We start from the raw sequence: 25017 nt of genomic DNA on the forward strand, positions 1-25017 counted from the left end.
AAACAAAGTGATCCGTGATACTAGTAGTCCCTTCACCCTCTGGCTCTACTGTCCTCCACTATACACAGTAGGCTCACAGGAAGGCAGGGACCGGTCTCTGGACCAGATTCAGTCCCAGAAATGCAGGCAATATACAGTCAAGATTTTACAGATTGCATTTGCCCTTGTGCATGTGGCCTTAAGGTTACATTAAGGACCCAAATTTTATAAAGGAATGGTCCTTTTTTTAAACAATAAAAAAAATGCTAAGTCTTTTATTCAAAGGAAAATAATCTTCTTAACCTCTGAGAAGGTCAGTGTGAATGCAGCCTTACAATCAGCCTCCCTATTGTGAGAGCGGCCATTACTGATAAATGGGAAATAATTCTGACTAGGCGGGTGAATGTTTAATTCCTAGGCTTTTTATAAAAATAAGACTGACATAAAATTGATTTTCGATAAAGTTCCCACTGTTCACAGAGAGTGGGAAGAGGCCTGATGTCTAATACATCCAGTCCCAGCTCAGTATATACAAAACAGATGACTGATGTCCGGGAATTGTGCAATGCTCTGCAGACTCCGCGACAAAGGTCGATCTCTCACAAGGTCTCTGCCAGCTCCAAGATTCGCTTCTGTTCACTCTCCCGGAATTCTGCGTTTTTCCCGTCACCGATGCTCTCAGAATATTCTGCAAGATGGAAGATAATTCCAGAGTCAGGATTACACAGCAGGGTTATTCTATCCTTAGTTATTTGTACATGGATTTGCTGGCTGTAATAAACCCTTCGCTCCTACTCTTTTGGGAGGACTCTGACTTAGGCTAGGGTCACATCAGACTCTGCTGAAAATGAGCAGAGAGGATAGTCCTGCAAAGAGGACCATAGTCTATGGGGTCCACAAGTAACCGCTGCTCAGACAGACAGGATCTCTGTCTGATCTCCTTGCAGACCCGAACGCAAGTGTGAACCTAGCCTTAGTCTGTTTTATCAGTTTCCTTTTGTCATGGCCTTCCAATCTCCCTGCTGCCCCGTCCCTTCAATCGGTCTTTGCTCTTAGAAGAGGTTCTCACTTTCTAAAATTGATGACCTATCTTAAACTGCAGTGGTGAGTGTAGATACTGCAGCACTGACACCTATGGAACAGCACTTCAGTACCTACAGACTGCAGTGGTGAGTGTATGGCGAGAGAGGCGTGCTGCCTCAGTACTGCTGATCTGCACAGGTCCCAGGTTTCAAACCCCAGCAGATAGAAGGATAGGCATCAATTGTAGAAAGTGAAAACCCCCTTTAAAACACTTCTTATACTCTTCATAGAAATGCCTGTATTGGACCTAATGAAATCAAAATTATTTCACACTTTTTTGGGGGGCACTGTATATGCTCCCTTCGAGTGTTTGTTTTCCTCTCCAATACCTTCTGCCCTCTCTCCATTTCCTGTTATCCTGATCACTGCTCTGGAGACTTCTGTGTACTTATTAAGTAGGCCACACACTTTGGATAAACGTACATGTTTGGCCAACCTTTATATTGCCCAACTCCTCCAGGTAAATGGATGCTGAGCTGATGGTAGGTTCACACCTGCGTTCAGGTTTCCATTCTTTGGGTCCGATTGGGGACCCAAAAAAACCCAGAAACTCAATCCACTTATAAAAAGCAGTTACCTGCAGAAAACTCATAGATCCCATAGATTATAATGGGATCTTCTGGGTTTCTGCCCAAAAAAAAAAAAAAAAAAAAAAAGAGAAGTCCTGCTTTTCTTTCTGCATTTTTCAAGCAGAATGGGGGACAGAAACCCCAAACAGAAAGCGGGTGCAAGTGTGAACCTAGCCTGAGAGATGCACCATAAACCAGAGACCGGGCGCAGGTGTGAATCCACCTTTAGAGTCAACCCCAGGCGAAACCAGGTGGTCTGGCAGGTACGGCCGCACTGCAAGTGCATTGCAGACCTTATTTGCTCACAGATTAAAAAGTGATTTTTTTTGCAGGAAGACTGCACGACACAAAAAGTTATATTTACCATATCAGTAACCGTATAAGTGGTTTGGAAGCAAGTTTGGGGGTGGTCTAATCTCTTTAAAGGGCTATCACATTGCAAGATTTTTACCCAATTATCAAGAAGAGGTGGCATTCCTAGGAATTGCTTGTTCCCAAGAACTGTCCTGTCTAACTGCAGCTGATCAAGTGCTCTTAGCCTGTGCGTCCCCGGCCACATCTGTCATATGTTAAAGTGGGTTTTGCCCCAGAACATAATCCTATATAAATTTACAGACAATTAAGAAGTAAAGATTTTCTTAACTATGATTACAAATATTACAGTTGCAAAGATTTCCTCTAACCATCTTAGTGACATTTGTTGTCTTGATCGTTTTCCAATGGATCCGATCATGAATGCTGGAACTTTCTATGTGATTTTTCATACCCATAAACCTATCCACAGCATAGGCCATCAGTACCTCATCGGCAGGAGTCTACCACGCACCTCACATTAATAAGCTGAGTCGGCTCCTCTAGGCACCGGAAGCATTTTTGCTCCCGCACTGGGGTACTACAGCTCTTGAATGGGAATGGAGCCCCAAGGCAGACGGACGAACTGATCGGTGCGGGGTCTGGGTGTTGGTTTACTACAAATAAGATACTGATGGCCTATCCTGTGGGTCAGGCCTCAGTATGAAAAACTACTGACAACTGGAAAACCCCTTTTAATGTCTAATTTAGGGGAGGCCTCTTTAACAAGACAGAAGTTTTGCCAAGTGGAATACAGAGGACAACATTATAATACAAAAAAATACACATTTTAACACTCACCTGTTAATACATGCCGGATTATTTTGATGGAGCTGCCCCTCATATTCAAGATCTGCATCACTCTCTGTCGTACCTATAGGTAAAGGGATGGACATGCATAAGAACATGAAGGCTATGGGGTAACCCACATAGATCTCAAGCATAAAGGACACGTCTACAGAATCAGAGAAGTAGGACCACCACTCAGGCTTATATAATAGTCTGCAAGTCTTTCACAGCCATAGACCGCAATAGTAATGATGGAGTTGCCATATCTGCACTTCCCTAATGGTGGCGCTCTGCGGTTACCTGTGGCACATTACTATTGCAGATCTCTGCAGTGATGTTGCACAGCAGCTGAAGCAGGAACAGGCCGGCATCCAGTCTACGCAGATAAAATTCATCTTCCAGATCATCATCCAATATTTCGCCACGCCGCACCATGTCCTAGTTAGAGGGAAAGAAAAAGCGATAGCTTGTAGCGTGACAACAGCATGTAGTTTTCTCGGTCCAGAGGATGCAGCCATTACTCTTTTTTGCAAAAGATTTTTTTTTTTCTTCATTTTTCAATACGGTTTGTTATACTGTAAACTCATATCTTACAAGGGACGTCTGGTGTAGAAAATCTATAAAGGGGGTTTTGAGTAACGTGGGGTGAGGTCTGCAAAAAATTATTACAAGGACCATTTCTCACTCTCATGGATCTGGCATTACATGGACAGCATAATGAATTTTATAGGGATAGTGTAATACTTCATGGGCCCTGTGGGGGAGCTGCAGGGAAATAAAGCATCCTCCGAAGGCTAAAAGGCTGTCCGCCTCCATAAACAAGCATACAAATCTGCAATTGGTCTTTGTTATAAAATATCCTATTGTTTTGTATACAGCTCCTAGGTGGAAAATGTGTCTCCATGGTAATAGACAACGAACCCTGTGTAGTCCGATCCTGCACTGGACAGAATATATAGCCATAAGCGCTAGCAGTCAGGATTTAGGACCAGTTATTCCCAGAAATTTGCTAAGTCCTATTGCAAAGTTGCTTCACTTTTCTCGATTTATTAGGACTAGATCATCACAAAACAAGGCAAGATGGACGTTCTTCTATTGGGAAGGTACTGGCATTGTACAGAGCCAGTCTGACAGGTAGGTAGTCCAATAGTAAAGTCAGCATAGAAGTGTCCCTAAGCACCTTATATCATTGGCAATAAATGGGACTGCACCAATACTAACATGTTTCTCGCCTTCAATCTTCTTGTCAGCCACCCGCACGGCGTCTAAATACTTGAAATACAGCTCCATAAGGCGGTCCACCTGTTAGATTGAAAAGCTTTAGATAATGAGCAGAGGGTTCCTGAATTTCCAAGCAAGTGTCAGTATAGCATAGTGGTGGGACACTTGTGTCCTGGAGGAGACCTGACCTACGCACTGACCTTCTCGCTGTCATTCTCTGTGAACTTGTTGATCAGCCGGGTTCTCTGTTGTCCTTTCAGATTGCGCAGTAAGGAGGCCAGGATAGAACAGACGTGTTCTGCGCAGGAAAGTGACAAGTTAGACAGTATATTGTGGGCTAGACGGGACACAAATGAGACACACAAGTGATGGCAGCAGAATTGTAAGGGAAGCTGGCAGCAGGATTTATTCCTGTAAGATCTTTCCAGAAGCTTATAAGCATTGGTTGGTTCATATCTATATCTCTATGTGTATATTAGTCACAAACATCTCATCTATGGACGAGCACTGTGAGCAGGAGGGAGGGGGGCGTTCCTCCCCGCTCACAATGTACAACGCTATAGCGCTGCTGGGAAGAAGGGCGTTCCTGACAGACTGTCAGGAACGCCCTTCTGACTGTAAAGCGCTACGGTACCGGGACCAAAAGCTCTTTACCCAGGGCACAGATCGTGAAAGCCGACAGTGCGCTGAATTCAGCGCAGTGTCAGCTTTCCAGCACTATATAGAACTGCCTGTGCCCCGGACCATGAAAGGTCCTCTTTAATAGGGTCTCCAAGATTCAGTTTTCGTCCTTACCCTCGGGCTGTGTCTAGTATGGCAGCTTAACCCACATTCGAATAAATAAGACCCGGCTGCAATACCAGTCAGAAATGGCGCCATTATTAAAAATAAGCCGATTCCTGTATTTCGACACCACAAAAATGCCTTCTTTAGATTCTTTTTTAAGCAATTAGACTGCGACATAAAGCTTCCTCTCACAAAAACACAAAAAAGCAACTTTATCTGCAGATAAAAACCTAAGACAGAAGAGCCGCAGATAAAGGTCAGAGCCCAGAATGACAGTGACATTTTCTACTGGGAAAATAACAGCAGCATTCGGGGCTTTAGTTTTCTGTCATCACAAACTGACTAACAGCTTCACATGGGAGCGCTGTCTAAAAGCAATGCGTGGCGGGGGCTCCTGGGTAATCAGATGGATTAGTCTGTCTCTGGAAACTACTCCTCGCAAAGTCTACAAGGACTTCCCACAGAAGACAATAGATATCCAGCTTAGCGGCCGCAGTAAGTTGTTTATCACGACATATGACAGGACGTGTAATTTTCTGTGCCACATAATTTACACTCAGCTTTTAACCTTGTGTGTATGCACAGTGAACGCTCTCCAAAACCCACGGCTTACTGTACGACCGAGCCTCTGTGGATTGTACAACTCAGAGTGGGGCGCGGCTGCGGAGGAGAGGCTAGTTTTTTTTATTTGCTTGTTTTTCACAGAAGACAGTGCCGGTACTCATTACGCAAAACACCTGCCGTTGTCATTGTGTCCTCACCTTCGTGTTCCTTCTCAGAGACGCCGGTTTTCTTCATCTTTTTGGGCGATTTCATGAAAAGCGGGAAGATGGTTCTGAGACCCAAGATGTCTACAAATTTGTGACAGTTGTCACTGCCTTCGGGGCCAATCATGGCATGGTCGAGAACTCGAAGAGCGCTGGTGCGGGACATTTTTTTCTCTCTGCAAAGGAGCCATAGATAGGTGAACAGTGCGGAGACTCTTGTTTCGAATTTCATTTAAAGAGGGATGTCCAACAGACTCCACAGCCCCAAGCTGCAGTCCCAAAAGAGCTCTGATGCTCCATTTATAAGGAGGCCTTAGGTGATTGGACATTACCCTTTAACCAGCATTATATATATGGATAGCCTGTGCTCATGTCAAGCTATCAACATCCGATTGGTGGGAGTTTGAAACCTGAAACACCCCACCAATCAGATCTTCTCAGCTGTCACCTAGTACTATACAGTGGATGGAGCCAGAAGCAGGCGGTTCTGTCCACGAGATAGTGGCAATGTTTGAGTACTATAGTTCAGTTCCCAAGTCCGTGACAAGGACGAAGCTGCAGCAGCCAGGACAGTCTACAATACAGTGGACAGAGTCTTTCCCTGCCAGCTCCATCCACTGTATAGTTATGGTTACATGTGGTAGTGGTGCTGGATTTTGTAGAACTATGATATCGAATACCCCCTGCCAATTTGCTATTTGGACAAGTGATGCAGCCACTTCACTACTTACCAAGCACTGCAGCATATGTTGTAAAGTGGATGTGCTCAGTATTACAGCTCAGCCCTATTCATTTGAATGGGACTGAGCTGCAGCATGGCTATGCGATCAATGGCCTGAGAAGAGGAAGTAGAGCTCATTCAAGTGCCACAACCTCCTGATCACGGAGGTCCTGGGTGTTAAACTTTACCAATCTATCCTAAGGATAAATCATCAGTGTCACCGTTCTAGAAAATTCCTTTATAGAATCGTCTCACTGGAAAGAATTAAATAAAAATGGGATACAAATACAAGAGTAGTAATACTTGTATCACTGATCTCCCCCTGCTGCCAGCCCAATAATTCCATGAGTCCCTGCTAATCTTTATCTCCTGGTCCTTCTTGACACGCAGAAAATGACCACTTAGTCAATAACCGGCCTCAGCCACTGCGCAGACTATTCCTGTATGTCAAGAGGACCCGATAGAGATCATCAGGGGCTGGGAAACATCAGAACAAGAGCAGCAGGGGATCAGTGAAGTGGCCATCACCTCACCTAAGCATCAGGTTCATGAGCTGCAGTCCTTCACCCTTCAGGAATCGGTCTCTGTTGCTGCTTAGCATTAAACATGAGCACAAGGCATCGAACAGGTTCTCCATCATTTCCTGCTCCTCTGCTGTGCTCGGATCATGTCGCTTGAACACCTACACGGACACAAAACCTTCAGTGAACAATTATGCATTGAACAGAGCGAAAAATGTCATACCTTAACCCAAACTACATAATCTCAAGAGCTGGGGAATCCTATTCCTACAGCGGGTCTTACGAGAGCAGTCGAATGAATGCAGGCCCCATTCCTGACATCTCTAAAGTTATGTTCACACGTGTATTTTACTAAAAGATTCCCAGAAGAAACCGCTTAGATTTCTGCGGCAGATGTGCCATGTGAAATATTGCAGATCCACCCCATGAGCCCCATTCAATGGCGCTAATCTGCTTGAGAGATGGTCAATTTGGACGCTTTGGGTGTTGAATTTTGATATTGTCCACAAAGGGTAAAACCTTAAAGGGGTTGCCCGGGCTTAATCTCTTTAAGGCCATAAATACCTGATCGGTAAGGGTAAAAAACGACCGTCAGACTGATCAGCGGTGCAGAGCAGAACCTGGCACAATATAGGGACAGATAGGCCATAAAAAAATTAAGCCCAAACAATCCCTTTAATAATAAGGTTAAAGGTACCCTATACACTTTAACCTTTTCGCTGCCAAGGGTCTCTGGAAATTTTGCACCTCCAGTAGCCAGAGCAATTTTCACAGTTTTGAGATGGACAAATCAAACCTAAATTGCAACATTAAAAAAGCATCCAACCCCCCCATACCTATATATTTTCTTAAAGTAGACACCTGCAGCATTGTCAGAATGCCACTTGGTACTGTATACGAACAGGCACCTTCATGCAATTTTGATTTAAAGTGAATGTTTTATGAAAAAATGCAAATAAATGTATATTAGTTGTTAAAAGCGGAAACCAAACAAAAAATTAAATGCACCAAACCTCGTAAAAATAAGAGTTCAACATGTGCAGAGTTCATACATATCACTATGGCCTGAACCCACATGCACGTGTCTTCAGAAAATCGCTAGAACTGGAAGGAACAAAATTCTGCTTTGAAGCTGGAAATGTTAAAAAAGTATCATCCTATAAAATGTAGGGATTACACACCATGAAAAGTAAGTGAACCCCTAAACCCTATATATTTTGTGAAAGTAGACAACCTGAAGATTACAAATGTCTTAATGGGTCATCGATAGCCACATCCACCTTCATGCAACTTTGCGACCAACACAAATAATTTTTTGAAAAAATACGCTAAAACACATATTTGCACCTAAAACTCATGTTCAATCTCACATTCATATACAAAATACTTTTAAAATAATAGCTTATGGTGTATACAATGTGTAAATATACTATATGTACCGCAAACATCAACTACAACAAGCGCTCAGACTCCCAAAAAACAAGAATACAGAAGACAAGCAGGATTTTGCTGTTGTTCACTAATATGTTAAAAAGCTATACTGCACCTATCAAACTGTGACTGTGATACCAAAATCTAACTTTTTTCAGAGTACACAGCATACCGTATATAAAAACACAATTTAATAGTTTATATATACAACCACCTTCATTCAACTTTGCTGCAAAAAAGAGATTGCTAGCAAAAATTGCGCAAAAATTCAAATTTGCCACTAAAGTGCGGCTCAAGAAATCCCTTTCTGCAAACATAATGTACTGTCCATAAAACTACAATATGTGAGGAGTTCATACATACCACACGTGTATATATTTACAGGGGTGGGTGTTAAAGAATCGCCAAAATCGCAGAAATGCGCCATCCCATTTTGTGCGTGCAAATTAAATAGGACTTTACATAAAAATGTTATTTTCCATCCCCCTATAATAATTTTAGCAATCTATACGTTCATCTCTAGTGATAATCGTTATTACTATTATTTTAGTGTGTAACGGACATCACTAGAGACATATTTTACTGTAGAAAGCTCAGGTATGGACAGGACAGGGATTGGGTGAAATGTAAACTTTATTTGCGACTTTATGTATATGTTGTGTAAGTGTTTGGTGCGACTTTTTTTTTTTGGCTTGCGACCTGGACAATGGTAAACGTCTGGGTCACAGCGCCAATAAACTTCCTGGTTATGTTCAGGAGGTATAACATAAGAATACCCCACTAGTAAAGCTCAGGGGGGAATTACATTATACCTGTATGTGACAGAGACAAATGTATAGTATACGCTCTGATTGGCAGGAGAAGGGTTAATAGGGACAATAGAGTCCCTGCCAACCCCTCCTGCTGTCACATACAAGTTATGCAGAGAGAGAGATCGTTTCTGTGTCTCTCTCTCTGCTGGGCTGCTCCGTGTCCCTCTTCCTTTCTTGTTAGATCGCAAATTGCTTGCTTAGACAGGAGGGGGGGGGGGACACTTTGGAGCTCTATATCTTTGGACTGCATCAACATATCTCGATGATTGGATGTACAGTTTTGGAGCAATTCACTGTTGAAACGCTGTCGGGAATAGATCTGCAGTTGGATCTCAATGCCAAATAGTGTTTTCAACAGTGAATTGCTCCAAGACTGTAAGTAAAATCATCAAGTCCCTGGTATCATTTTAAAGATGAGAGTCTCTTCTTTAAAATGCATTTTAAAGCATCAAGATATTTTGATGCAGTCCAGAGATATCGGCATTAGTAGGGAGGACGTACTAAGTACATCCTCGGCTACTGAAGTGCCACCTTGGGAGCACGTACAGTGTACGTGCCTGGCAGCGAAAGGGTTAAGGGGGTTTTCTGGCCCTAAATCAGGTTTTCATACTGATGACCCATACATAGATAGGTCATCAGTATGTGATCGGGGAGGTCTGACAACCAGCCCCCATGCAGATCATCTGCTCTAGCAGCCTAGTTGCTGTAGTGGACAGGTTCCTATTACTTGTATAGGAGCGGTGTGGCAACAGCTGATCTGTGCAGGGTCTGGGTGTCAGACCCTTGCAGTTCCCAAACTGATGACCTATTCTGTGGATAGGTCATCAGTATGAAAACCTGCTTTGGGTCCAGAAAGTTCATGCTGCCCACCTATCTGATGTATATGGAGGAGTCTGGACTGTCCCCCACAGATGACGTCGGGTGAAAGAAGGACTGCGTAGGTTGTATTTTACATTCCTGTTCTTTATGTTCACAGGGAATACAGGTGTCTTTTCCCCTCTCACTATCCAGAACAAATGGATAGACAACAGAGCCAAGCGTCATGTGTATGGAGATGTTGGCCAAACTAGAATTGAGGCAACAGCCACTAACAGTGTATGAGCCCCATAAGATATAAGGGTGGCTTCAGTTGTACCCCACAATATATCTTATATAGGGTCAGTACAGATTTATAACTACATTGCAGGTGTTTGCTGAGGCAATGGGTCTCTACCACACTGCTATCCACAGAGTATGGGTGGCATGGGTTTGGCACTACACAGGCAGGTGCGCATTGACATTCTCTTGTAAAAGCTGAGGCAGCAGTCTACCACCGTATGCTCGGAGACATGCCAAGGTGTAAGCGGGCAGGGAGTGGGAGGCTCTCACCGATAACTGCTGAAGCAGCACGTCTATTCCATCCAGCTCCCCCAGGAGTTCACGAGTGTCTGAGAGAAGGGAAGATAATGTCAGCGGAGAAGAATAAATCCATCAGCAGAGAGGATCAATACACAGTGACAGAGGGCAAGATGGTACAAGAGACCGAGGAGGCAGGAGAGGCATGGTGGGGAATGGATAGAGGGGGAGAGGCGAGAGGAGGAGGAGGAGAGACCTGGATGAGATGAAGGTTACCCAATACTTGTACGCAGTCAGCCGAACAATATATACAATCCAAGCGGCAAACAAACCAGAGATGACAGAAGGCATAAACAATACAGTAAAACCATAATCCTCTTACCATCATTATTCTGAAGAAGAATGGCCAGAATCTCACTGCAGTACAGCTTGTTGGCATCAAATGGCAGCTTGGCCTGTACGCCAGGAAAAAGTGAGGAATTACTGTGTTGGCAACCGCAAGTGACATGCAACGACCAGAATGGAAGATATAATAATATAATGCAGGAGGGACGCTGGGTATCTACGAGCGAGGGCTAATGAAAGGAACCTTGTACAAGTCACAATCCACTACTTGTAAGAAGCTGTCAGAAAATACTTAGATCTCTTGCTTAGATGGCGCTGACATAGTCTGCAGTGCTTTACTGACGGAATATGAATATTACCAATGGACGCTGTCACTCTTACCTTTATTTCAAGCTTGTATAATAGTGTTGCATTCTTATTGGGCATTTCCCATATAGTGTGGGCCATATTTGGATTAACCTGTGCTTGACATGCCTCAGTGAGAATACAGGTTGATATAAAGAGTATCTCCATACCACTGAGATATGACTATAGGATCACTGGGTGTTCAGTCCTTAAAGTGAAGAGGCTACTACGCTGCTCTACCACTGCACCCCCTTCCTCTTTTAACCTGCACAGCATCACTAACCATCTGGTTGTTTAGTGATCTGCAAGGCTCATTCACTTTTCTAAGACAGCGATGCAGTTCCCTACACAGTGGGTGGCCAGGGTGCAGATGTGACAAGGATAAAGCCATACAAGAGAGCTGCATCCCCTATATTCTCAGGATCAGTGCGAGTCCCAGAATATGGACGTCCATCAAGAATAAAGTCATATTCCATCACTTTAGAATATTAGAACACCCTAGTAAAGGGGTTGTCAGGAACTTCTATTTTACTTACATTGTCTAGTATTTTTTCATGCCGGACCCGGATGGGTTGAAACCAGAAATCTGCCCCCAGGTCGCTCCACTGACTCCCTTTTCTTCTGTTCTAAGAGGGCTTATAGACTACAGTAAAGCCAGCCCCATAGCACAGATAACTGTGAAAAGAGGTAGGAGGTGGAGTGGCCCGGGTGCCGATTCCAAACACGCAACTCAGGGGGTCGGAACGAGCCCAGAACCCGCAGGTACAACATGACGGAAAAAACAACCCCTGTATTTTGCAGACAACAGACCTGCAGGGGTAGATTACCTGCTACAGCAAAATATCATGGCCTTCATGTCTTGGAAGGAGCCCAGGGTCTGAGTGAACCTTCCACCTACCTTTAACCTCTTCAGCAGCCATTGGAGCAATCCCTGTTGTGCCGCTTCAGAACAAATCTCAGGACGAAATTCTGTCATATTTTCAATGATAGCTGGAGGGAGAAGGAAGACGTTACTTGTGCAGCCTTAAAAATCAATAACTTTTCCACCATCTAATTTCCTGTGGCAGAGGAGGCCTTTTACCCTAGGACTAGCAAGAGTCAGAAAATTCTCTACGCTCTGTCTGGAAATAACTGCGCCCTGACTCGGGCCGGCTCATTTCTTTCCACTGCAGTAAGAGCAATGATGGACGTTACCCTCCCCCACCTCACATATCTCTTACTGCAAGATAAATCAGTCAGCAAACCTATAAGGGGATGTTCACACAGAAGCTGAAAAAAAGCTGCTTCAGGAATTAGGAAACTTTTTTTGACCTTTTTTTTTTTATATGATGTGTTTGACACTTTTAATGTTTTTTTTTGTTTGTTTTTTATTCCAGCACACTGTTTGGAGACTGTAAAAACCGCTAGTGGTTTTTGCAAAAACGCATAATAAAAAAAAACGCATCAAAACACATTGAATTTTTTCCGCCTCCCATTGATTTCAGTGGCGGAACGCATCTGAAGATAGGTCAAATCTGACACAATTGGGAGGGGGATTCACGAAGACCGATGAATTGTGTGACCGTCTTAATATACAGTAAGTGCTGCTGGCAGATGCACCAGAATTATTAAATGGAGTCTGCCAGCAGAACCCAGTCCTGCAGATAGATAGGTTACTGTCACCAGAACCCAGCATATCACCCCAGCCTTGCAGATAGATAAGTTAGGGTCACCAGAACCAGCATAACAACCTAGCTCTGCAGATAGATAGGTTAGGGTCACCTGAATCAAGCTGTGTTGCTGCCTCCATTGCTGAGATATTCCCGTTTTTGTCAATATGCAAATGAGCTGTTTGGAGTAAAGAGAACACTGCCGCTTACCTGTTTGGAGCAATAGCAATGCCCTCATTGCTACAAAGAGCCATTTTGTCAAAAAGCTCTGGCAGCCAGAAGGGGGACTGGACTATTCAGGAGAGCGGCTCCAAACCTCTGACTCTTTACATATATGTCAATTCTTTAGATCAAAGATCTTTTTCTGTATTATATTAAATGTGCCAAAGAAAATCATTGGGAGTCTTGTGGTTGGAGGCAGATTGGGGGCCTAAATCCTCATAGGTTTCCCAATGGTCTCTGCAAATAATGGGTATTCCTTGTATAATAAAAAAAAAATTCCTGCGTACTGTATTAATTTTTCCATTGCTAAGATCTCTGCTTGCTGCCATTCAATGGCATTGGTTACTTACAGAGGACAAATATCTGACCTGGTCACAGAGGTGTAGGGCTTGTTACAAGGCAAAGCTCTGACAACTGTACCGTATTTTACGGACTATAAGGCGCACTGGACTATAAGCCGCATTGCCCATGAGCGCCTTATAGTCGTCTCGGTTCATATATAAGGCGCACCGGACTATAAGCCGCAGTCCGGTGCGCATTATATGTTGTTGAAAGCGGCGGCAGGCAGACTTTGCCAGCGGCCGCTTAACCCCCCGCGTGCCAGCCGCTTCTATTGGAAGCGCTCGGCAGGCGAGGAGGGGCTCTATCAGCAAAATCATGATGATAGAGCCCAACCGTAAAAGTTAGATTAAACTACCCCCCCCCCCCCCCCCCGTTTTAAAATAAAAGCCTGAAACAGAATGTGAAACTTACCGAGCGGTGCAGGGTGGGCGGGCATTCAGGCCTCCTCTTCCTCCGATGTTCCGTCCTCCTCCTCCGCCGCTCGCTGATAATGGCCTGGGCGCATGCGCAGTAGTAGAAGCATTATGATATTGCGCATGCGCCCAGGCCATTAGTTCGCGAGCGCCGGAGGAAGTGGTTAGGACATCGGAGGAAGAGGAGGCCTGAATGCCCGCCCTGCATCGCTCGGTAAGTTTCACGTTCTGTTTCAGGCCGGCGTGACAGCAGGGCTGCCGGACACTTCCCATTCATTTCTATGGGAGCCGGCATGCGAGCGCTCCCCATAGAAATGAATGGACTGCTTTTTTCCATTCATTTCTATGGGGAGCGCTCGCATGCCGGCTCCCATAGAAATGAATGGGAAGTGTATGGCAGCCCTGCTGTAACGCCGGCGTGTACGGCTGTGATACACGCCGGCGTTCCGTAATGTGAATGCACCCTTACGGTGCCTTTTATGTATGTATGGAAGCGGCACGCAGACTTTGCCGCCGCTTCCATCCATATATAAGGCGCACCGGACTATAAGCCACACTTATGATTTCTGAGGAAATCGTAGGTTTTTATGTGCGCCTTATAGTCCGGAAAATACGGTACTATACTGAACACCTGCCTCTCCAGACCTGAATTATTTTTCTATCTGCAGTCATACCAAGAGTATTGTGTACGCCATCTGATTCTTCCTTCACCGTTTCATCAAGACGCTCCAGATTCTGGACCAGTAGGGCGATCACCTGTCCCTCCACCTGAGGATCAGCAAAACCAGATACAATTTAAAGACCATTTAGAATTTCCAGATTTCACAAATATTAAAAGGGTCTTCACGGCTTCTAACAGATCGGCAGGGGTCCAATACCCAGAACCCCTACTGATCAGCTGTTTGAAGAGCTGGCAGCCTTCAGAAGAACACAGTGGCATCTTGAAACAAAACCAAGTACCGCATTGTACGTTTTACAGCGGCTGTGCTATGTATCGCAACTCAGACTCATTCAACTGCATGGGAGTGAGCTGCGAACGGGCCATGTGAGCAAAGACTATGATGCCACTTGAAACAGCTGATCTGCACAGGCTCCGAGTGCCCGACACCTGCTGATCTTTAATTGATGACCTAAAGGAGAGGTCATAAACTACTAAGGCTGGAGAAACACTTTAAATTCTCCATTCAGATTACTTACCAAAGCATCTATAAGGACCTGGGCCCCCTCCTCGCTCTCATGTAGCGTGTCTATATCTGTCAGTTCTTGTAGCAAGTCAACCACAGCAATACAAACATGTGGCACGCTAAGGAAAAAAAATGTTCTGCGATGTTTTCATAATGCAAGATAGTATTTTCTAGGCTAGGCCCACACGGGGTATGCTTGATGCAGCAAGGGGTATTTCAGAATTACAGTATGGCAAAGAAAATGGGGTGCTTTTTGGCGGAATTCACAAGTCAATTGCTCTCAGTTGTCTGAAGCTTGTGCCATTTGCATTGCAAGGACTGGAAGCTGCATTGAAAACCTGCGACAGAATCTGACATGCTGAGACCGTCACCAATGACTGATAAGAAGTGGCGTACCCAGGGGCATAACTACCGGGGCAGCAGCTGCCACATGGCCTGGCGACAGCCGCTACAGCTGAATTTATTTATTCTTTAATAGGCCGTTACCGGCTGGAGTTACGGGCAGTGGCCGGGATCGGTAAGTGACGCCGCGGGCCCCACAAACACTATTATTACACTCAGGGGTTTTTTCAGACCCCTGAGTATAATGATCAGAGGCCCAGGAGAGGTAAGGTAACATAAACTGTGTTACTAACCTCTCCGGGCTCCAGACAGGCTTTGGGCCTAGTTGTGTGACGTCCCTGACGTCACATGACTGGGGCCTGCATCCCGGGTCATGCGACGTCCTGGACATCAATGAAGAAGACCGACACCACCAAGGAGTGCAGCGGAGGCAGAGCGAGGTAAGTAACAGTGTTTTTTTGTGTTGGTATCCCCCCCCCCCTTGGTCTCCGATTATTACACTCTGGGGTCTAGGCGTCGGTCGGCGGGGGGGGGTCAAAACTTCACCACAGGGCCCTGCCATTCCTAGTTATGCCACCGGCTGTGCCGCTTCAGTTATGGTAGTCTCTGCTTGGAGGGGGCACATTTATCTGTAGATGGACTCATGGGGGGGGGGGTCTATTCCATTATATTACTTTATTTTTATAGGAGGTGATGAATAATTGTTTGCAGTTTAGGAAAAAAAATTCTAAGCAATGCAAGAACCGCTCTGCTCAGTAATATGTGCCAGTCCCAGCAGCCTGTATATACCAAATCCTCAGTAATCTCATGCAAGCTATACATACTCAACAAGTTTATTGCTAAAATCTGTCATGTAATAGGATATCAGTGTTCTCGTGGCCCAGCAATCCAAGCAAAGACTGCACGGCATTAAGTTCCACCAGCAGGTGATATAGATCCGGTATAGTGGCGATTACGTGCATCTCTTGTATGATGTCGTTCAGGTCCAGCTCAGACTCCATGAACCTGAGAGGTGGAAAAAGCCTTGTTAGACCAAGTGAAGGCGGATGTTCAGCGTATACACGGCTTAGTCTTATAGCAGCTATAACAGACAATAAAAGGTTGTCTCACTTCTCAGGGCTGTCTGGGAATTTAATACGCAGCTCCTGGTTCTTATAAGATCTCTTCTCAAACGTCAGGATCATCCTCTTCACTGCACTTTCATCCAGGGGCTCCACCTGAGCAAAACGAAATATAAGTACCCAAACACAAATGTCACCGTCCAGCGGAATAAAACTGCAGTAATAAACATGATGTGATAACACATAAGACGCTTTATTAGCTTAAAGGGAGTCTATCAGGTCCTACAATAAAACATAGGAGCGGAAACATACCATTGTGGCCAGAAAAAAACCCAATGAAGCAATGCAGGGATGGTTATCTTTTATGGAAAACAGCCAGCAAGTGCACAAGGGGCGGGGCCTGATTTGCCAACAGATAGTCATGACAACTGGCTGAATATGACATACCCCGCTAAAGGGTGACAACCTGAGAGGAGCACTGGAGCATTTGCAACAGTGTGTAGGAAAATCTGGCAAACCAGGCCGACCCCTGATCACATCGTTTTATTGAATTGTGGCCACATAGATAAATTTCCGCTCCCATTAAAGGCGGCATGTTGGACCTGTCAGACTCCTTTCTCTGTGTACAGTCTCTCCGCACTGTCTTCTGCAATACTCACATCCTCATCATCAGCACTGACCACTCCGTCCGCTGTGACCATGGCTTTTCGCTCATCGTCTTGTGGTGCCTTATCTTCATCACGGTGCCAGTTGCGACTACCCCTCTCTTTCCTCGGGGGTTTCACCTCAGGATCAGGGTCATCCTCTCGACCTCTTTTAGTACCTCTGTCAGGCTAAAAAACAAAAATTATCATTCGGAAGGACTAGTAGGGATGGACAACTGTACAGAAGACTAGAGATGAGCGAGTACTGTTCGGATCAGCCGATCCGAACAGCACGCTCCATAGAAATGAATGGAAGCACCTGGTACTTCCGCTTTGACGGCGGCCGGCCGCTTAACCGGCGGCCGGCTGCATCCATTCATTTCTATGCGAGCGTGCTGTTCGGATCGGCTGACCGAACAGTACTCGCTCATCTCTACAGAAGACATCTGGTGGCACTCAGACTATTCCAAGGATGGACTATTACAGTTTCTTAGCAACTACACAGCCATATACTTATCACCAAAGTGGTGCCAGACCCCATCATGAGGAAGCAGGAACCCCCTTGGCTACATATATGGCCATAGTGGGGGCCCAGTATGGCCAGGCAAAGGTATCAGTTAGGGCTAAGCAATTAATCAAAAAATCGCTAAAACTGAACGTCAACCTACATAACGGAAGTGATTTTGTGCATGTTGGTTATTTCCGCCAGTACGAAAATCGTGATGTCCCAGGTTCGTTTAGACCAACATGGAATTTCTATTATTATATTCTGGGGTCTCTTCAGTGTTAATTCACCTCTCCTGGGCACAATGAAGCTCTTTGTTCTCTACAGGCCTCCTGACTGACTTCAGGGACCAAGGAGGTAAGTGATTGGGCCTAAGTGTCACAATGTCAGTCAGGAGGCACAAAGAATAGGGAGTGATGTCAGGGCCCAGAAGAGATGAGTAAAATTGTTTTTATGTATACTATATATACTCAAGTATAAGCCGACCCAAATATAAGCCAACCCCCCTAATTTTACCACAAAAAACTGGGAAAACTTATTGACTCGAGTATAAGCCGAGGGGGGAAATGCAGCAGCTACTGGAAAATTTAAAAAATTTGAATGGTGGGAGTTTTTGGGTGCAGTAGATGCTGGGAAAGGGGAAGGGGAGGGGGAGTTTTGGTTGTCTGTCTGCCCCTTCCCTGAGCTTGAGGACTGGGTTTTTTTTCCCCCACTTGGAATTCAGTCTGGCTGAATATAGGGGATCTGCAGTGCTCCTATTAACCCCTTCCCGACAGAACAGAAACACTGCAGATCCCCTATATTCAGTAGACCGGGCACTGTCAGACACAGGGATACCTAATGTGTATGTGTTTCACTGTCATTTTCTACTTTTGTATGTATTCTAAGGAAGTGAGAGTGATTTAGAACTTTTATTTTTTTTAAATCTTTTTTTTTTTTTTTTTTTGCACTATTTTATGGGAGATTCTATACATTAATATTGTGGCTAGTCATAGACCCCCCTCCTAAAAAAAAATAAAAAAAATAATTTTTATTAATAATAAATAAATTTTTCAGCCCACAAAAACTGGGCTGAAAAATTCGGCTTATACTCGAGTATATACGGTAATCACCTCCCCTGGGATTCTGATTATTATATCTAAAGACACAAGAGTATATTAACATTTACAGTACGGACGGATTCAGTCCAAACGGAAGCGCTGAGCATAACTCACGAGACGAATCTCGCGAGGTTCACCTAATACATACTCAACTGCTATAGACACCCACACCAATAATATACTGTATGGGCAGATACTGCTATAGTGGATTACAGGGTAGGATTTCAATGGAGGGCCACGTACTACAACCCATTGGGTGCCATAATATAATCTGAACCGAGGATGCAGCTTTTAAAAAGGAGAGTGGTCTAAATAATAATTCATTAGTCATATCTGAGGTAAAATGCACAATATATCGTTATTTTTATTTAGGTCATAGTCGCCCAGCCCCATTATTCACCAGTTAACCCCCCACGCTGTACCACCAGGCAGCCATATTATTGTAGACCTGCTATTTGACACATGAGGACAAAGTAATGCTAAAACTATAGTGTAAAGCGGGACATGATGATGTGAGGAGCTTTCACATGTCATTTCGTTGACCGTGAACCCATTTCATCTATTACATCTCATAACAGGATCCCTGCCCTTTTCTGATTTTCCCCACCCCAGTCACGGGGGTCTACCGTTTCCCAATACGGACCTGTAGGGATACCAGGTGCTGCCGTACAAGGTCTGTCCATATGACTTTGGACTACCAAGACCAATGCAAATCCTATGAACCCTGGGCCTCTCTCTATCCGTGTGTCCAGGCCCGGGTGCTATTTTATGCATACATCGCATTGTTATGCCTGGCACATATAGCTCTGTTTTGGAGATAAGACAAACATCAAACAGTTCGATAAAGCAGCGTCGGGGAAGGCGATTAATATTCAGCTCGCCCCGAATAACAAAGCCGCACGCTAAATGCGAGCAGCGAAATGTGTGGTGTGGGGCTACGGAGCACGACCAGGCTTGTTCTGGATGCAAATGGTAATTTGCCAATTAATAATTCATGGCCCTCGTTAGACATTCACTAATCTTGGCCTGCCAGCCTACACCGCCGCACGCATGAAGTACTGGGATTTGGAGTGTAAGTGGATCCCTTCTGTCCGCTCATCTTCCTGCTCTGAGGCCAATTTATGGGCTTTAATTAAAATTATTAATTACGTAGCACGAAAAGACCAATTTTATCTTCCGGAGACAGTGGGGAAGACAGATTCTGAGACTGTGCAGAACAGATGATATTCTGACGCTCAGGCTTTCTGGGTCCATATGCCCGGCCTTTCTAAATCCCATACGCCTCGAACCCATATTTCCCTGATAAAGTGTCTGCTATAAACTCAGAAAGGTTAATGTGTCATCCGGTAATTTCTATAATCGGCTTCCGAGTCTGCGATGTCATGGGCGCCATCATTAAGTGTTAAAAAGCTATGAGAGGCGAATAAAGTAGAAACATGATGGGAGAACTAATGGGTCATGTATTGATGTGTCCACCAAGTGCCACATCGCACGCAATAAATAAGCTCTTTTCCTTTTAACGTTCACTTTGTTCATATAAGTTATTCAATTTTCTGCCGTCGGTTTCTCAGCCTGCTCGATGAAATCCTGGCAACTCCGCGCAAGTGCGACTTGTGAAAATAAACACTTACAAGTGCCGTGATAACGGTCCCCTACGTGCTAAACCTGAAAATTCCCATTATCTATGTATCCTAAGGGTTTCGGCAGCAGTCCCCTGCAGACAAGACACCTGTGTAACGGTATAATCACTAGGGAGGGGGTCACATATTTGGTAACACTATGGTAGAATGAAGTCATAGTCATACACGTAGAATCCCAATTTAAAGTTGATATATGGGGTGTTGTGTGATGGGTCTTCACATGGGAGGCCAGGAAAAAGAGTTACCAGTTTAGCTTCAAATAAAATGATGAATAATTTTTAATGATATTATATAATTATTAATATTGTAGAATTAGATGTATAGTTTGTTATGAATGGACCTTATCTGTTCCACATCATGGGCGACTCAGCTACATAATCCGGGGCAAACTCCAGAATAAATATAATGGGAGGCGAAATCAATCACGCTGATTTTGGGGCACATTCCACCAAGTGAAAAAAAACCCTTAAAAGGATCCCATCATTGGATACCCTTTTTTCTAACACGTAGGAATAGCTTTAAGAAAGGCTATTCTTCTCCTACCTTTAGATGTCTTCTCTGCGCCGTCATTCAGTAGAAATCCGTGTTTTCTTCAGTATGCAAATGAGTTCGCTCAAACAGCACTGGGGGCGTCCCCAAAGTTGCGAGAGAAATCTCTAGCGACGCCTCCATCTTCGTCAGGAATGGCCTCTCTCCGCGTCGTCTGCTGGGGTCAAACTTCTATGGCTCTGCCATTGAGCCGGCTGCACATGCCCGTGGCCATTTTTTTTGTGGCCGCGAGCATAAGCGGAAAGAGGGCGTTCCAGAAGAAGATGGAGGCATCGCTGGAGAGTTCTCTCGCAGCATTGGGGACACCCCCAGTGCTGTTTGAGTGTTGGGGCCCACTCCCAGTGCTGCGATGGAACTCATTTGCATACCGAAGAAAACCCGGATTTCTACCGAACAGCGGCGCAGAGAAGACATCTAAAGGTAGGAGAACAATAGCCTTTAAGACTATTTCTACGTGTTGGTCAGAAAAAAAAAAAGGATATCCAATGATAGGATCCCTTTAAACAGGGGTGGAGGGTGTGTAAGCTGTAAGGCTATGGCCCCCAGCAACGTGTGGATGAGAAAAACCAGAATCTCCTTCACAGGTCAAAGTAAACCCCAACCCCAAAAGCCTAGCCACACAGGGGCTCTGCACACTTTGCCAGCCACACATACACACTATTTTCCTGCAGCACCTCCGGCTTAATGTTCTGTATGGTGGAGTTATGCTTTACATGGTCAGTCTAAGGGACAGTCTGACAATGAGGTGAGATACATCAAGTAGAGTGGACGTTACACCAGATGCATGATACTCGCCCAGTCCTCTAGCCAAAATAATCTTTAACTATTTCCCAATATACAAGCAGAAGAAAGCATCCATCTTGTTAACATTACAGTGATTTGTGCGTCTATGATGGATCAAAACAATGGACTGTATGATAGTCGTGTTTAGGAACCGTTTAGCTCTGTGCACATTAGCGCCGGGTGTTCATGCCGCAAACATAAACCCCAATGGAGTCTGAAATACCCCATTGTTTATAACGGGGTCTGTCGGGTTCTTGCAGGACTTTTTCCTCTGGCGATTTTAAACTGCAACCGAGTCTGTGAATGGCGACTCCAACCTGGATGTGAACCCAACCATATTTGTGAATTCACGGCACCCGAGGCCAATGACTGCACCCATGCCTCATGTTATTGTGACAGGTGATATAAAATCCAACCAATGGGAATTTCCTCTATTGCTGAAATGCAGGCACTGACTGGATGTTTAGTAGCGCCTCTCTACTTCACAGTGCAGTATTACAGGCTCTGTAGGGTTCCTTCAGGGTATGACTACATTATCCAACGTGGACTTGCCAGAAACTAGTAGATTAGCACCAAAGTGGCAGATATTCACACACACCGCACCGTCACCTGACCACAAGCATGTCAATTTCTGCTGTGGGTTTTTTTCATTTTTCAATATGAAGAGGGAAAAGAATACCAGCAGCATTTACCCCATGATGTCCACAGCCAAAAACACATTTGGGCATTTTTTGTGGTGGTGGAATTCCAGCAATGGAAAATCTATAGTGTTCCTCTCTCGTAAAGATGTGCCCTAAAGTCCACTGCACAGGGCAGTAAGGAGTCTGGATTTGCAAGACTATAGTATCATCAAAAATGTCATTCTGGTGTAATGACCTGCACGTACGGTATCATAGATGTCACGTCACCCTCAGATGGGGAGGAAACTGAGGTTGTAATACAGTCCAGCAATAAGGAGCTTGTCCCATAATCAAAACCAATCCCCCCCACCAGCTTGGTTCGTCCCCCCCCCTCCCCCTTTTCTGGATTCATGAACTGATGACCTATCGTTTAGAACCCGTCCCCGTTAAAGATTAGAAGGGGTTCAACACCCAGGACCCCTATGGATCAGATGATTAAAGCAGCAGTGCTGCTCTGTGAACCCTGCTACCTCTTCACAGGCCATGTGGTCCGTTCACACCTCAGTCCCTGTCAAGTGAATGGGGCAGTCCCTGCAATACCAAGCACCATGCTGCAAACTGTACAATACTGTGCTTGGTTTTGCATTAAGAGGCCGCTCTTCCACACACTATAGACTGTTTAAACATCTGATGAGTAGGGGTCCTAAGTGTCAGACCCCTACCAAACATAACATAATGACCTATACCAAGAAGTGGTGGTCAATTGATAAGCTGTAAATGAAGAGAAGGTCTCACATTTGGACTCCCACTTCACCCAAAGTGTACTGAACTGGATAAGAGACTGACTGGAGCCGCAGCGTACAGGGATGACCATGGCTCCACTTATAGGGGGATACTGGACCACCCTTCTCCTGATCAGTGGGGTTTCTCAATCACTATCTTGTGAACTGGTGAGAAGTTGTGATTTTGGAGCAATAATAAGTCTCTCAATACAACCACCAGCTTTCTAGGGCTTAAAGGAATTGTCCAGGGAGTTCTATTTTATTTACTTCATTTTATTTACTTTCAGCCATATAAAATGACTTCCCTATCAGGATATGTCACTAGATCAGTGGGCTCTAAGCAATACACCGCCACCACAATCAATAACAGCTATCCGTGGTATTACAGTTTCCCCATTCACTTCAATAAGGAAGCCATAATACCGTCATCACAATCCACAGTGGATGGGATAACCCATTGGACTGAATGAAGTAACTAAAATACCACTGACAACAGTTATCGCTCGTGGTGGCGTTTTGCAAGGGACCACAGGACGTCTGACCTCCAGTGATCTTATATCGATTGCCTATCCTCAATTTAATTGGCTACATGAGAATGAGCCCCATCTGCAGCAACGACCAGCTGAAATCAGTTGGTTTTGCCAAAGGGTTAACCCTGTAGCTGGGCCACTGGTTAAAAATTGAAATGGTTAAAAATTGTGCTAAACCTGCAGCAAAAAACTGACCCGCTGAGAGTACAAAACCTGCAGCGCGCGGCACTTTGTGCTGTGGGTTATTGTAGTAGTATGTAGAATGGATTTGGTAACTACTCCTGACTTTAGCTCATAAACTATAATGAGATCCGTGTGCTTGCAGTGAGATCTCCGCAGGGAACATGTGGACAGGAAAGTAATTCACAATCGACTTTCCTGTCCGCATGACTGGTGCAGAGATCTCGTGGCAAGCACACGGACCCCATTATGATCTATGGGGTCTGTGTGCTTTTACTGCACAGCGCTCGCAAATGCGTTCGGTAGTCCATTTGGGGGGTCCCCATACGGACTCCCTGAACGGATTACCAAACGCAGATGTAAACGAGGGGTTAGACTAAGGCCCCATAGGACATCCGGCAGCAAAAAAAAGCACTGCGGGAAAAACCATGGTGGCAGTGCATTGCGGTTCTTCCCACACCGCTTTAGACAGAAACTTAAGACAGAGACTTTCTATTATAATTATACTTATGGGGAAACCACTGTCGTTTCCGTAGATATAATTGATATGCTGTGATTTCCAAAACCGCACCAGTTTTGGAAATTGCAGCGTGTCCGCACCACGGTTTTTACCGCAAAGGATAGGTATAGTATTCGCTAGAATCCCATCCTCTTTGCCCTGACTGTAAAATGCCAATAATCACGGCATTTACGTCCCCTGGGTCCCCGGCCTTAAAGGGGTTTTCAATTAACAGCAGCAGTCTGGTCACTGGGGGGTCTCCTGCATGAATATAGCAGGAGCGCACCTGTGTGGTCAGTGCACCATTCACATCCATGGGGGAGGGCCCGGTCACAGGCCCATACAGTCTCCATTCATTTATTTCTGTGGTCGCCATATAATATGACATCACCAATGCAGTCTATCTCATGGAGGTCCCTGGGTTACAGGAAAGTCCGCAGTTACAAAAGTAGGACACCCCCTTTAAATTCTGTACACTGGAAACACATATACAGACACACTGTATATATTATATAGATTATGTCTCTGGTCACTTCTATGCCTGCCCATTATGCTGGATACACAGTATACAGTACACCATGGATACTACACACATGCACACAGACATGTCGTTCACACGTCCCCCATACACAGGCCGTCACTGCAGCGCCCCCATCCTCCACAGCACACATCTGCACAATATAATCCCTACCTGATACCGCAACAACTCTCCAACATCCATGTCTGCCGGACTCGCACACAGCAGTAAAACAAGCCTGTCTTGGTCGTAAAGAACAACGTAGAAGCCAGCTTTGCCACACCGCCGTAATACTAGAACCGTCCTAAAGGACGCAAAATGTCGTGAGACTTGCCTCCCTGCCGTAAAGCCACGCCGAACGTCACATAGACCCACGTGCGCATGCGTAGTATAGAGCGAA

At 45.0% G+C, this 25017-nt stretch overlaps 1 protein-coding gene across 1 annotated transcript; it reads right to left on the bottom strand.

The window, feature by feature from the left end:
* Positions 1–385: 385 nt before the first annotated feature.
* CTNNBL1 (catenin beta like 1) lies at positions 386–24933 on the bottom strand. The gene is made up of 16 exons (XM_075277448.1): positions 24792–24933; positions 16928–17101; positions 16318–16424; positions 16073–16212; positions 14879–14976; positions 14356–14449; positions 11954–12045; positions 10748–10820; positions 10399–10457; positions 6800–6948; positions 5540–5721; positions 4193–4290; positions 3993–4073; positions 3072–3209; positions 2784–2856; positions 386–667 (listed from the first exon to the last, which is right to left on the bottom strand). Exons 1-16 carry the CDS (start codon positions 24819–24821, stop codon positions 579–581), a joined length of 1677 nt encoding a protein of 558 aa, XP_075133549.1. The 5' UTR covers positions 24822–24933; the 3' UTR covers positions 386–578.
* Between the last annotated feature and the right edge of the window lie 84 nt (positions 24934–25017).

This window comes from Leptodactylus fuscus, chromosome 6 (assembly GCF_031893055.1).
Source record: "Leptodactylus fuscus isolate aLepFus1 chromosome 6, aLepFus1.hap2, whole genome shotgun sequence".
Classification (NCBI taxonomy): Eukaryota; Metazoa; Chordata; class Amphibia; order Anura; family Leptodactylidae; genus Leptodactylus; species Leptodactylus fuscus.